Source organism: Dryobates pubescens, chromosome 14, assembly GCF_014839835.1.
Source record: "Dryobates pubescens isolate bDryPub1 chromosome 14, bDryPub1.pri, whole genome shotgun sequence".
NCBI classification, from domain to species: domain Eukaryota; kingdom Metazoa; phylum Chordata; class Aves; order Piciformes; family Picidae; genus Dryobates; species Dryobates pubescens.
Window position 1 is genome coordinate 20,490,536 of NC_071625.1, and position 15,050 is coordinate 20,505,585.

Below are 15,050 nucleotides of genomic sequence, written 5' to 3' on the forward strand. Positions count from 1 at the left end.
AAGAATCCCATTATTTTTTGCAGGCATCTCTTTGACCTTTAATGTCACGGTGCTGCCCTGTCTTGTGTGCCTGGAAATGAATCATTATAAGGCAGATCCAACAACCTGAAGAGGATGAGCATGCTCTGCTCATCCTCTGCTCATTTTTTAAGGAATTAAAAAATTTAGGATGTGCTTTTTCAAGAAAGTCAAAGACCAGGATAGTCAGAGCTCAGCAGAGCTAGAAGTCCAATGTTTGGGGCTTCTGATACAATGCATGAACCTTGCTTGCTGAAATCCCTCCTCTTGTCTCAAGGGCAAGGACTGTACAAAATGATTGGACAAGTTTATGGCTGCACACATGCTTTCTGCACTGTGGTATGGATTTAGTAAGGTGAGCATGAGTGAATTATGGATGCTCTTCTGATTGGTTTGCAACGATCTTTTAATGGCATTGAGATGGTGTGAAGCTACAGTGTATTGATTTTCTTTTGTCCATGCAGTAATTTGTAGTAGCAGAGATTTATTTTCTCCTTTATGTTTTCTCTGAAGCTAGCAGGCAGTGAGGCTGGCAGTTGGACTCCCATTCTTAGGGATGACACAGGTGACTACCTCTTGTGCTCAGTCAATCACCGAGTGCTGGGGGCTCAGTGCTTAGGGAAAGCAGACCTGGCATGGGTGACTTCTGTGGACTCATTTCCCTCCCTGACAGCGATATTGGTTGCTAGGTCAAAGTTCCTGCAGTTGCAATCCAGGGAACATTTGACCTGCCAGCTCTCAGACCAGAGGACCCATCCTGGTAAGTCTTTCCTTCTGTGTAAGCATTTGACAGTTGGTGCTTTCTTTTGACTTTGCTTTGTTTTTCTTTAAATGAATTTTCCCCACTTTGGGACCACCAGTGCCAGCCCCACAATTATTCTGCCCCTGAACAGGTCTGGTTTCCAGTTGCACATTGTAACTGCAGAGAAAAGGAAAACTGCTTGAGGCAGCAGCTATTTTCATCAGGCTCATCTGCAGTTTAAGGGAGGAAGGTATGGCTGCCATAACTATCTTTCATTTTCCTGCACAGCTTTGAGATTTTTATGGACATCTCCACCAGTCTTCCATCAGCAGATTTAAGGAGCAGACGCAGATTTCAGTCTCCCCAGCAAGACTCTTGTGTGCCCTTGTGCCTGGCCTGGTTTTGTGCAGTTCATCCAAAGATCTGGAAGCCAGAAGGTGACATACAGATAGCTTTGACCATCTGCAGATCACAGACCATAACTTCAAGTTAAACTGAACCACAGTTTTTTAACAAATAAAGACAAAACCTGCAACTCTGACTTAAGACCAAGTCTGAGAGTGTTTCATGCTTGACCATGCTGGTCCACTAAATGCCTGTTGGGCTTCATTTTATGTTAGATTAGTAGGCACAACCACAACTTAGGGTCCCTCAATACCAAGTCCTAAAGAAAATAGAGCTTGATGTGTAGCTGTAAGGAAGAAGGAAGGGATGGATGCACAAAGAGGAGAGAGGAAATGCTTGAGCATATCTATGCTGCTAAACACTGCAGTTGAATAACAGCTGTGGCAGCACAGTGCTGTGTCTGAGACAGCAGTCTCCTACATCAGCCCCTGTGGGGCTCCAGGTCTCTTTTATGGATAAACTGCTGCCACTGTCTGAATTATCTAAGGTATCAGTGCTGCACTCTGCACTTACACTGTCTCATTTGGCATTCATCAGTAGGTGCTTCCAGACTGTGCACAGGCACACATATTTTTTGGGCATCGCTGTAGCAAGTTTTAACAAAATGATTGAAAAAGATCAAGTGATAGGTTTATGTGTGTATGAAGTCCTCCTCAAAGCCTTTAGAGCTTTGGAGAAGAGAGCATGAAAGTATTTAAGTATTCTGTATCAAAGGTTGAGAGGAGGATGATGTTAGAGACCAGCTAAAAATGGGATCAGATCTTGTCACCTTAAATGAGAACCAAGAAGCCTTGGAGCTGTGCAAAATGTTTGCTTGATTAGATAGAGAAGCCAGCAGAAGGACAGAAAGAAAAGGGCATCAAAATTCAACATTGCTTGTGTGCTTACACTGAAACTGAGATCCCACCTACTTCTATGGTTATATATCTTCACCCTCCATGCACTGGGTTTTGTTATATATATGACTTCTAGGTCAAGAGGACCTCAAGCTTCAAATCTTTCATCCCAGGAAATTAATCCTGTGGTTCTGCCCTTTAGCACCTTTCTCAAAGCATGTCCTACTGAAGTTTGACATGACATTTTAATGACAGTTACACTATAGATGGTGATGCTTTCTGATATAAGTTCCTAGATAGCCCCCACAATATTTTTTTCAAGTAGTAAAGCTGCTTCTTTATCACTGAAGCTCATAAGCAGCTGCTTGTCCATTTTGCTCTTTACAGTTTTCTTTCTCATAAGTATGATCCAGATGTTACAGCTGAATGTTCATGTGACTCTACTAAAACACAGGCTGTGCCTGTGTGGGGTTCACCAAGCACTCTTGTGCATTGTTGTTCACAAGAATCCAGCTTGTCTACAAATAAGCCAAGATATAGCTGTATTATCTTGACCAACATATACAATCCCTTCCTATTTTCCTCTGATTTTAGACTATGACCTCTCTGACTGTGCTGGTTTTCTCACTGACAAAGGACAGAATAACCTACTGGGAGATGCTTATCACCAGTCTCTCTAAGTGCTTCCAACAGAGCCTGTTATATCCTACTGGCTCCAAACTCCATCTCAGCAGAAGCACTTGCTTTTGATTAGAGATCTCCTGTGTCAGCCAAGGAGGTGGATATCAAACCTGTGCACATTGGGTGCTGCCAGCAACAAATAATAAATAATATTAATGAACTGTAATTGCTCATCAAGCCAAATCATAGCCTGGAGTGTTCCATCTGGGCAAACTCCCTTTGACATTAAGTGGGAGCTTTGCCAGCAGTGTGTAATAGGGTTGGGGTCCCAAGCAGCGGTACCACCACTGCAATACTACAGCACCACTATTAGGGTCTGGTTCAGATCCTCTGAAACTGCTGGGTGTCTCTGCACTGATTTAGAAGACTTTCACTAACTTCCCTTGTGTTACACTGCTTTCCAGTCAGCACAGTTACATTTGCATAGTGGTTTTCCCAGATAAAGCATGGAAGAGGAGAATTCCTAAAGCTAAGAGAAAGGGTCTTAAATATAGAGACAAGATGGAGACAATTTCCTGTGTAGTCTTGAAAGGTGGTTTGTACAGGGGTGGTTTAAGATGGGAAAATGTACCCCAAACTTGCCTTTTGGAGTATGCAGCTGAAAAAAAACCAACATGTAACTGATAAGTGTTGTGTGAGGGCTATACAAACTGAGCAAACTTGTATGCCTGCCTATCAATCACCTATTCCTATTTGACATCAGTACAACCCTTTGCAAGTGAAAATAATTTACTACCCTATCCTTTTACCCCTCCTGAAAATTATTTACTGTCCTCATTTTGTTTTGAACGTTTACTGTTGTGGTTTAGAACTGTGATGCATTGGTTAACTATAAATTTTATGTCCTTCCCCCTTCTCCTCCCATTTCTTCTGGGATGAAGGTTAAGGCACAGGGTGTTATCTGAAGCAAGTGCTCTGTTCTCAGTGCCCCATACCTGCTTGCTAATGCCTACAGCTCCCCTGTGGTATTTGGAAGTATCATCACTATTGTACTGAGGTAGAACAGAGCTGGAGAGAGATAAAAGGCCAAAGTTTCCTAGCCTCCCACAACCCTCCTTGGGAATACAGCTATAAATGACATTCAGATGATGATGATGATAGCTGAGCTGGGAGCAGGACACCAGCGTTCCTGGTGCCATGTTTGGGCCAGCTACTTCTTGCTGTTACTATCATGGAGTTCTCAGCTAACCTGACACTGGCTGCTGATGCTATGGCCATATGGGAGAGATACCATACTGTCTGCTCTGTCTGCTCACATCCAGAGGGCCCTGGACAGGCTGGAGTGGTAAGCTGAGGAGAATCTTATGAGATTCAATAAGGCAACATGTAAGGTCCTGCACTTAGAGCAGGGTAATACTACACAGTAGTACATGCTGGAGGATGATGAAGTTGAGAGCAGCCCTTCAGAGAAGAACTTGGGGGTGCTGATGGATGAGAAGCTGGACATGAGGAGACAGTGTGTGCTTGCAGCCCAGAAGGCAAACTGCATCCTGGGCTGCATCAAAAGAAGTATGGCCAGCAGATCCAGAGAGGTGATTCTGCTACTTTGCTCTGGTGAGACCTCACCTGGAGTACTGTATCCAGCTCTGCAGTCCTCAACACAGGAAGGATATGGATCTGATGGATCAAGTCCAGAAGAGGGCCACAAAGATGATCTTTGTGGAGAACCGGAGCACTGGAGACAGGATGAGAGAGCTGGGTTTGTTCAGTCTGGAGAAGAGAATGCTCCAGGGAGACTATGTATCTACATTTCAGTATCTGAAGGGGACCTACTGGAAGGCTGGAGAAGGACTGTTTAGAAGGGCTTGTAGCAATAAGACAAGAGGCAATGGTTTTAAAGTGGAGCAAGGTAGATTTATTTTGGAGGAAGATTTTACAATGAAAGTGGTAAAATACTGGAACAGGCTGCCCAGAGATGAGGCCCTCTCCCTGGAGACATTCATGGTCAGACTTGATGAGGTCCTGGGCAGCCTGATTTATTTAGAGGTGACCCTGCTCGCTGCAAGGGGTTTGGACAAGATAACCTTTGAGGGTCCCTTCCAACCCAATGCAACCTGCATATCTGTGAATCTGTTGCAGACAAATCACTAGGGATTGCAAAGGTTCAAAAGGCATGTTAATGCTGGAGTTTCCAGAGCTGAGAGCAGAGGTGTTTTTTCCTTTGGCACAGAATCTGCTCAGTTTGGACCTCAGAGGTCAAATATTCTTCTGCCCAGCAATGCAATGTGTCATTTTTGAGTGACCTGGAACATCTTCAATAGTAGCTTATAGTCTGGTTTGAAGCAGGATGGCCTCTGAAGCCCTCTGGTGGGTTCAAAAATCACCTCAAGGAGCCCTCTTTGCATCCTTTGTCCTTCCTGATGTATGAAATAGGAGAAGGACTGCTCAGATCATAAATCCTTTGGCGAATGGAGCAGAAACAACTAGAGCAGGTGGCAAATCTCCTTCTCTTATGAGTGTGGAAAGCCTCTTGGGTGTCTTGGCATCTCTTCAGGAGACACCAGGAAAACTCCCCCATCTGGAGGTGGACACCTCTCATGGAATCAACCAGCAATCTGCGAGGCTTTGTCTTTTTTAAAGAATAATATTTTAGTATAATTGTCTGGCAAGATAGAGAGGCTTGATTAGACTCTTTGTATCCCCCCAAGGTGTAGCTATGCAAATGCTCAGCCCTGCAGGCAGATTTTTACTCAAGAGCAGCTCTGAAATGAGAGGGAGGTTTTGAGTGTGTTGTGGCACCAGTCCCAGAGCACCAACGGTGGGGGGCACACAAAAGCTGTCCCTTCCCATCTTTATTGCAGCAAGAAACTGAAAGGAAAAGGGTACATGGCTGTCAATCACATCGCTTCAGGATTTAGATCCGAGGCAGAATCAGGGTGCTGGTACAGATGCTACAGCGGTGGAGCTTGGGGGGCTGTGTGTGTGTGGGTGTGTAGTTCTTACGTCCGACGGGTCAGGGACAGATCCCCCGGGACTGCAGCTGGGCTTGGGCCCCGGCGCTGCTCCCCCGAGGAGCCACTTGGGAAGGGACCACAGCCCGGTCTGAGGCAGAAGCAGTATCTCCTGCAAGAGACTCGTGCAAAAAAGCTGCTTCCTGGCGCGGCTGGGGACTGCTTGGACGTGCTGCTCCCCCCTCCCTTCCCTCCACGGGCGGCGGCTCCGGCTCGGTTCGGCTCGGAGCGAGCAGCATCGGCGGGCAGCGCCTCCAGCCGCCCACCCGCCGCCTCTGCCAGCATCCTTCCCCATCCTCCGCTCCTCCCTGCTCCGGCAGTGAAAGCAAGCCCCAGCCGGGGGCTGGGGATGCCCTCCCCCTCCCCTCCCTCCCCTCCAGCCGCAACGGGGGAGTGGGGCTGTGATGCTGCAGGGGGATCCCTGGTTGTCGAGCGGGGTCTCCCCTTCCGCCGGCTGCCGGGATCTCCCCACTCGGCGCCGGCGGCCCCAGCGGCGGCTGCTGGGGGCTGTCAACCGGGAGGTGCGGGTGAAGGGCGGTCCCGTGGCGGAGGAAGGGGGGGCCGGCGCCGGTGCCCCACTCACCGTGGATGACTAGACACCCGGGGCTGGGGGAGCGGGGGGCGGGCGTCCGGCTATTTGCTGGCTGCATACAATGGGCCACTCCCTAACGTGAGGGCTTGGGGGTAGGCAGGAGCTGGGAGGAGGAGGAATAGGAGGCGGGGGAGAGGGTGGGGGTGTGTGGGGGGAGGGAGGGTTGGGGGGGGTGGGGAGGTGGGGAGGAAGGGGCTCGGGCATCGGGCTGGTAAATAAACTCCGCGATGATTTCCCTGCCTTGCGCCGGCCCAGGTGCCCTCCGCGCTCCTGCCTTCCCGCTGCCCGCCAGCGAGGATGACCTGATAGGGATGTGACTGCCGCCCCCTCCCCACCTTTTTCTTACCCCAATCCCTCCACACACACACACACACACACACATATATATATGTATACATGCATATATATAGAGAGAGATAAAGAAATAATTTTCCGGGGGCAGAGGCGGGGAGCTCGGATCATGGCCTTGGGGCTCCCGGGGCTGCCGTCGCTGATCTGCAGCTCGCCTCCGGGGCCCGGCGGCGACGATGGGGCTGAAAGCGCGGCGAGGAGCAGCGGGTGGTAGCGCGGCCGGAGGGGCGGCGGCGGCGGCGGGCGGGCGGCGAGCGGCGGCGGGAGGCGGTGGCGACCCCGAGCAGGGCTCGCTAGCCCTGGGCACCGGCGCCGACCGCGACGGAACTCTGCTGCTGGAGGGCGGCGGGAAGGAGGAGGGAGGCAAGCGGAGCCCGCCGGGGCTGGGGCTGCTGGCGAAGACCCCCCTGAGCCGCCCGGTGAAGCGGAACCACGCCAAGTACCGCCGCATCCAAACTTTGATCTACGACGCCCTGGAGCGACCCCGCGGCTGGGCGCTGCTCTATCACGCCTTCGTGTGAGTAACGCGGGGCGGGAGCGCGGGGCGAGGCTGTCCCGGGGGCGCGTCCCGGGGCGACGTGGGCTGCCCCGGGGCTGCCCCGAGGAGATGCGCTGGCGGCCACCGTTTTGCTTCATCATTCTTGGCGTAAGGTGCGCCGGGGGTGTCGCTCCAGCACTGAAGCGGGTGGCAAGGGTCTTAGCATGAGGATGCTGCTGAGTGCTTTTAGACATTTATTTTCTGTCGTCGGGTTTTCTAAAATGAGCAGCTTCTTCTCAGTCTGTGTCTCTCTTACACGTACACCCACCTTGGAGCGGCTTCCGCGAGCCGGTGTGCCTTAGACCCTAGAAAACGGATGTCGGAAAAGCCAAGCTCTGAGCAGTTGTAAAGCTCCAAGTGCTTAAGGGTGACACTGCCGGCTGCAGATCAGGCTAGAGCTTTGCGTGCGGTTAAATTAGCTGCTATAAACCCCCGAGTGAGCTGTCTCTTTCAATAGCTGAAAGTGTCAAGTGCGAAACATCGGGGTTTTGTCCAGAAAGTGGAACCCTGTGGTGCATGAAACCCGGGCATTGCAGCACTCTCAACCAGAAAGTTAAACTGACCACCGCAAACTGAGATCAAACGCAAACTCGTTTCGTGGCCCAAAGATGACAAGTTAACGACCACTGCTTTGCATTCCCAAAAATTATTTTCCCTTTTCATAAGGAATATAGAAAAAAAGAAAAAAAGTGTTTACATCATAGAATGGAATCGGCAGAGTCCTACTAAAATACATGCGTTTTTTAATGTTGTGAATATGTTTGAAAACCAAAGGGATTATCCCTGATCACGGTGATGCTGTTTTTCTTTACTGCTCTACAGAGCTCTGTGGCAGAGTATTGAAGCAGTGATTTCTGAAACTAGCTTATTTGCCCAAGACAAAGTGCTGTGGGCTGTATGTGCTGTGAGCCTGCAGCTGGGTTTTGCGAAGTCCTGATCGTTGCTATAGCCTTTTGCACTTGCGAAAAACTACCTTGAGTCTAAGACCTGTGATTTTGCCTTCAGGCAAATTTCTTGCAAATGTTTACAGGGTGTTAGCTCTGGGAGGAATAAAAGCAATCACAGCAATCAGTGCTGCTGTGTACCACCATTCTTTTCTGCTCCCCTCTTTTCGGTGTTTTCATGAAGTGTATCTTGGGATACAGGTTTCTGATTTCCAGCTTTATTTCTGAGAAAATATGGACACTAGATGTGGTGACTCTTCTCAGTTCTTTTGTTTCTCTTTGCCACAGGAAAACTGGTACTAGCAGTCAGGGAGCAACAGATTTTGAGGTATGCTATGATGGGAAGACTCTGGTCCCGAGTGCACTATTTGATTGTTCTCAGTATTGCTTAATTCTTTTTCTTCTTGGGAAGAATCAGGTCTCAAAAGGGCACCCCATTGGTCAGCCCACATGCCATGTAAGTGAGGCTTTAGTACACATCAAAGGGTTATAATCAGTTGGCATCTCTCTGTAGCCAGCTGTGGCAGCTGGGTGAAATCCACACTCAGGCTCATGTCTACATAGAAGCAATAGGGCAGTGGATGAGTCTAGAGAGGCTCAGGTGAGCTGTGAGATTCACATTGATTTGCAATGGTATAAGAATTTCAAAGTTACATTCCTTTTAGATAGCTCCTCTAGGTGTGTGGTTAACCTTAAGATCCTTATCCAATATAGATAACAGAATGGGGGAAAAAATCCCTGCATTTGTAAGGTTTGATCTCTCTTAGGACTAGACCTGACACTGTATGTAGCCAATGTCTGTTTAGTGATTACTTAATGCAACAAAACTGAGATGTGAGTTTGACCTGCTCTTGCAGAGGCCAGTAACAGTCTTGATAAGATGATCAGTACTAAATTCAACATTAAGTAAGAAACCAAAATCAAACAACACTTTTAGGTGTCCTTATCCTTAAAAGATGTAGAATACAGAAGTCCTGGTTTGTTACTCCAGCACAGACATGCCATCCCTTCCCAGGACACCTGCAGGGGGGTTCAGCAGTCCAAGGCTGCCATTAACCACGCTGTTTCTATTCAGCCTCAGTTCCTTTTAAATTCTGTAGAGCTTGTGAGCTCTTACCTTGCTGTAGGATCAAACTCTGCTGAAATCTGCTGAAAGTGATGGAAGTGTTCTGAGATCTTGCTCAGAGGCTTCAGACCCTGCTCCTGCAACTACAGAATGATGACCTGATTGAGCGCAGGAGCATGGAGAAGCAGCACCTAAGTTGACATCCGGAGTCTTTGTTCTTGCTTTCAAATGAATTGTCTTTTAACCTTTTTCCTTATCAGAAGGAGTCTCTCTCATGTTGGAGGTGCTACTGTGACGCTGCACAGCACCATCCCCGCAGTCCCCCGGTGCTGCTTTTCACACTAGAACAGTTTATGCTCTCCCTTGGGTATGTGAGAGCTTGCCAGCCTTTCCATAAAATCTACAAATTTGATGTTGTTTTAATATTCAAGATAAGTCCTATTTATTTTAATTACACTATGTCTCAGTCTTCTGAGTAACTTTGCAATAAACACCATGCAACAAAAATTAATAAGAAAGTTGATCTTGAAAACAAAAAAACCTAGAGAATAAACAGCTGAGGGCCAAAAAGGATGGCAGTATGTATGTATGTGATGAATTCTTTATAGATCTAATCATTCAGAGGTGTTTAATGAAGGAATAATATGAAGGACTCCAGTGCTGTATATATCCCAGGATTTAGGAAGTAGGAAGCTGCTGATGGGAGAGACTTGCCACTTTCAGGACATGCTGAGGCTATTATGTGGGGTCAGGAAGAGGTCTGGCAAAGGTATTTGCAAAAGCTTTGGATGCTAGAGCCTTTAAAAGGATGATACACATAGGGTCTTGTTAAATCATGTGATGATGCCCATATGTGGGGTCATGATCCTTTGTGTATCTCACTGTTACAATGTGCACGTAACTAAGGTTTGATGCAGTAGCTGTTGTAAACTCTCACTTTAGTGTAGCTGGGATTAGATCCACAGGATTTTTAAAATCTATTGAAATATGGGAATTCATAAATACGATCAGGCCCTACCAAGTCCCAGGGATAAAACTGCGGGGGAGAACAGGAGGAATTCCTGATGGCAGTTTTAGTGTTCAGCTTTCACTGGCAGTGATTTACAGAAAGTGACATGAGATATTTTCCCTGTGATTCTTCTTCCTTTGTTATTCTGCACCAATGAGTTTGTCCAAGCCTATCCTTACAGCAGAGAGAAGGGTGATTTGGTCCTAAAGAAGCTGACTCTGTTTCCTTCACCATTTGAAAACATTTATTCTCTGTCAGCTCTGCTAGACAAGAAATTTACATAAGACTCATGAAGTCGCCCTCTTCCAGGACACCGGAGTTCAGAAGCATCTCAGCAATATGGCAACATCTTAATGGCATATTTGGTAAGAGAAAATTGATTTTCCCATGAAAAAAATCCACCCCTGTAAAGCCAAACTCCTGATGAACATTTTAAGTAAAAATAAAACCCAAAACAAAACAACAAAACAAACCACCACTAACCTAGACAAACTGATTTAAGCTTTGTGTTTGTAATTTTGAAATGTCTCTTGAGGGTTGGAGGTCAGGCTACAATCCATCCCTGCTCTTTTCTGAGCTAGTCTCCTTGTAGGTGCTCCCAGGATGTTTTGTGTTTTCCTTTGTGCTCAACAGTGTAATATATCGCAGGAAACCCCTGTGGCTGTGCCTCATGGGATGTGTGCCTTGGCCAGGGAGAGCAACTTGAGACCTGTTTGCCTCTGTGAACCATCCAAATGCTTTATTTATGCACAGGAGCACAAATGAATGGAATGAAAAAGAAATGGAAAATAAGTAAGACTGATTTTTTTTCAGTTTATTTTTAATTGTAATCACAAAATATTTGGTGGATAATGCACCAAGTCCAGAAAGATAACAAATCACAGATCAAGCTTGCAATTCCAAGTTGTGGAAAATTTTCAATCTGACCTACAGAAAAGGGAGGCCAAAGGGGAGGTAGTTAGGAGATTTCTTGTTTTCATATCATCCTCTGAGACAACTGCAACCTTTACTTTCATGGAAAAATATGACTAGGAAAAGGCTTGGGATTAGATTTTCATTTTGGGGAAAGTGTGAAATATTGCCTGCATTTGCTGATGTAGATCACCACGGCATGCCTACCGATGAGAGGGGGAAACCATGGGGAACGCTTTAAAACACTTCCCTATTTGCCATGCAATCTTCTTAATACCTGGAATGAAAAGAGGAGGCAGAGTCATGCGATCCATCAAATTGTCAGCATTTCTGGGAAGCACCGGTGAGCACTTCTTACATGACTGATTGTAGGTGGGTTATTTGCAGAAAAGAGTGTCATGGGACTTGGGGAACAGGTTGAAGACCTGGGGACCTGCCAGTATTTTCCTCTTAGCCCTTTGGGAGATGATGTGATGATCCACCATCCTCTGTCAGCCATCTGGAGTGAGATGGGAATAGGCTCAGGGCAAATAGAAGGACAAATATGAATCCTTCCTTGGCCTGTTTGGCAGAACTTTCCTCTAAGTAGGTCCTTGGAGGAGCAGAGCAAGCCCGGTCCATTAGCAAGTGCCCTTAGCTTATATATTCACCAATATGAGTTCTGTTTTAATTATTTATGCTAATTCCTCGTAATGCATGGATAAATATTCTGCAGTATACTTTGTAAAAAATAATGAAGTCTTAGTCATTGGAGACCTCACCACACACCTCTGCTACTGCATCTCCATTGAGGCTTGTGGAGATTGCCCTGCATTTGTGTGTGGTTTAGTGAGAGGCGACCACATCTCAGCCACTGGGATCAGCTGAGATCACAGCTGTGGTCACCAGCTGCCAACAGATGGGGTTTGCTGGTGGGAAAGAGAAGGGGCAGCAGAGCCTGGGAGAGCCACAGGCTGTGTGATGTAAGTGGTTTATGATCCCAGCCATAGTGCTGGAGTTACTTCAACAGCTCAGAAGTGCCCAACACTTGTTTAAGCACCCAAACAACCTCTGAAATTGCACACTTGGCTCTTTAATGGGAATAGGTGTGCTTTCACTTACAGCCTATTGTCTTCTTGCTAGTGCTTCAGTGTTGACAAGACCTACTCCTGGAGCAGGTACCTGCAAGTTGGGTTGATCAGTCTGTGTGCTTGGTGTTGCCATGGCTACGCTGCTAACTTGCTGAGTTTTGGTGCTGCTCATGCCTGCTCGATGGGCTCACAGGAGCTGCAGGGACATGGCTGCCTATAGCACAGCTGTGCACCTCTGTGTCCTCTTAAATCCTTGGGGATTCAGGTTTCTGAGTGCCCTTCTGCAAGCAATTCCCCACTCACACCACACAATACAGCCTCATGTGGATGGGCATCCAGATCTACTGTGGCTGGTAGTGAGTGAAGAAGTGCCTGTCATGAAGGCAAACATTGGCATCAGCAGCAACAACAGACACTCAGCAGCTGGTCTCTCAATGCTCCAGGAATAAGCTCCTCAGAAAGAAGTCATACCCTCAGATGTAATTTCCATTGTGTACCAGGTCACATGATAGAATGCATATTCAAGGACAAAACCTAGATTTGAGTAATCTGGATCTAATTTAACAGTTGCAAGAAACTTTCCAGGCCAAATCAGTCAAGTGAGAGTTAAGATAATTTATATCTTGTTTAAAAGCATAATAGATTGGTGACTTAAACATAGTTAGGGAGCTTGGGTACTACCATGATCAGCCTTACACAGTATAAATAAATAATGATGTTTATTCTTGTATTTAATAATACTATATTCCCTTCTTGTGTGTAAAATTTTACAGAAAGAATGGAGCCACAGAGACTTTGCATCTTCTGTTGCTTCTGGCACATACTGTATTAAATGGGATAACTTAAATATTAATAGCCTCACAAGGAATATGGCCCACAAAAGTGATTAAGAATATGTTACCTTCCATCAGGATGCCAGCTGGGAAACATACCATTTTCTGTGGAGTGAGAGACATGCCCAGGGATATTTAGGTTCATGGTAACCTACTTTGGAAAAAGGCACTTTGGGAAAACATTCAGGCTGGAAATCTGCAAATTGCCTTCCCCAGCCTTAAGTGATCAATTTACTTAAGAGCGTGTTTAACTTGGAGGAATAAAAGGGTCCCACTGATGTCAGGAGGACCCTGTCCAAGGTGATGTTGAAGTCTAGTGAGATTTGGTAGAAAGTAGAACTAAGTGTCATAATCTTCCTCTGCACAGCCAACTTACTACTTGGGCTTGGTGACATCCTCTTAAACGACAGTTTTCCACAGGATCTATCAAAGGCCTTCATCCCTTCCATACTTTAATAGTCATCTCTGGCTCAGGACAATGCCTTGCCCTCCCTAGAGGTGCTGATTTTTGCTTATTTGTGTGGTTTTTAAAAACCATACTGATGTAGAGTTGAGTATCCAACAACATTAAATCTGTTTGGATAGATGCTGAGACATTGGTATGAGAAGTATCCATACCCTACCCATTTTCATGCTTTTGACATTGTGAGTATATTGTACACCACAATAATTCAATATTCCTAGTGCTATCCACCGCTACAGTAGATCCAAAGCAATGCTGAAAGCTTAACTGCTCCAATCCATACAAGCCTAGTTCTTATATATTTTATAGGAGCCATTAGATTTGGTTATACCTAACCAGGTGAACTACAAAGATGTTAATCTAAGCCAGAAAACTCTTTACAGAGCATTCCCCACTGACTACAAATACAGAAAATCTAAAGTTTTCTGTTTTCAGTGGGGACGGAGGAGAAACAAGTATAGCTATTGAAATCCACAAAGTGCACAGTGGGGAGCTGCCCACCAGGGTCTAAGCAGTGCAGCATCAGCTTTGCTTATCTTTGTTCCCCTCATGCCTCTCCATGCACCATTCAGAGCATTTATGAGAAGGGATTACACCCTTAGGAGGCAATGTCAAGAGCAGCTGATTGAAATTGCAGGGGAATTAATTTAGGAAGGTAATTACAAGAGCTGGAATTTGCTCTTCTACCTTTGCTAACACTGCTGCTCTTGTGAGGCATGCTGGAGGAATTTCAATGCACACAACTGGCTCTGATCAGACCTCAGACGCTGTCTGGGCACAGATCAGGTCTTGCCACAGACCTAGGACCACTCCCAGTAGGAGTCTGCGTGTGGCCCACTGCTTTGGAGGCAAGGCCAATTAGTGCTATGGATGCTGGTCATGTTGTCTGGCCTCAGGGACATAGAGCATGATGAGCATCTTCGGGTTACTAGAATAGACATAATAGTTATAAGTGTGACCATACCACTTTGAGGATATTCCCCTAGGACTATGCAAAAAGCCACTTTGCTTTGATAAAGACCCAAGAAACCCTACTCCACTGAAATAAAACAGGGTGTGTGCAGTGCATTTTATTTTCTATATCCTTTCCTTTTCCTGTTTATGGGATTTTGTCGAGGCTTTTTCCTTTCCTTCTTGTGTGGACCAAACTCCTCAGAGGGTTTAAATACTTTATCCCTGTGTTAACAACATTTTTTGTGGTTGTAATCCAGAAGGAAGATCCCACTGATGATTCATTACAAATCCTTTTATGATTTGTTTAAAACATGGATGAATGTATTTCTACTTGCACTGTTGTTGATAACTGGACATTTCTTGTGAATGTAGATGTTGTTTATTTACCTTGTTAGATCCCAGGCGCAGTAACACTACACAGAGGTGGGATCTGGCAGCTGCATGCTCATGGCAGTTCCTGCTCTCACATTATGGCATACTACAGTCTCAAATATGCTACTCTCTTCAGTGTTAAATTACTTAAACCAACTGTATTTCCTTGCTTTTCCTCAAGGCTTGAGAGGCTGCCCCTCAACATTCGCAATGGAATCCATCCATCTAGTGCTTTGTCTGAGGGAGCTTTCTGGAACTCCTTTTATAGATGTTGAAGAAAACCAGAAAATAGAAATTTCTGGAGTGCAGTAAA

At 46.2% G+C, this 15,050-nt stretch overlaps 1 protein-coding gene across 1 annotated transcript in view; it reads left to right on the forward strand.

Annotated features, from left to right (window-relative positions):
- Positions 1-6,418: 6,418 nt before the first annotated feature.
- The window catches only part of KCNQ3 (potassium voltage-gated channel subfamily Q member 3), a 177,835-nt gene continuing 169,203 nt past the window's right edge, over positions 6,419-15,050 (forward strand). The window contains exon 1 of the mRNA XM_009901996.2: positions 6,419-7,093. Coding sequence (XP_009900298.2) covers positions 6,753-7,093 — 341 coding nt within the window. The 5' untranslated portion in view covers positions 6,419-6,752. The remainder of the gene's footprint in view (positions 7,094-15,050) is intronic.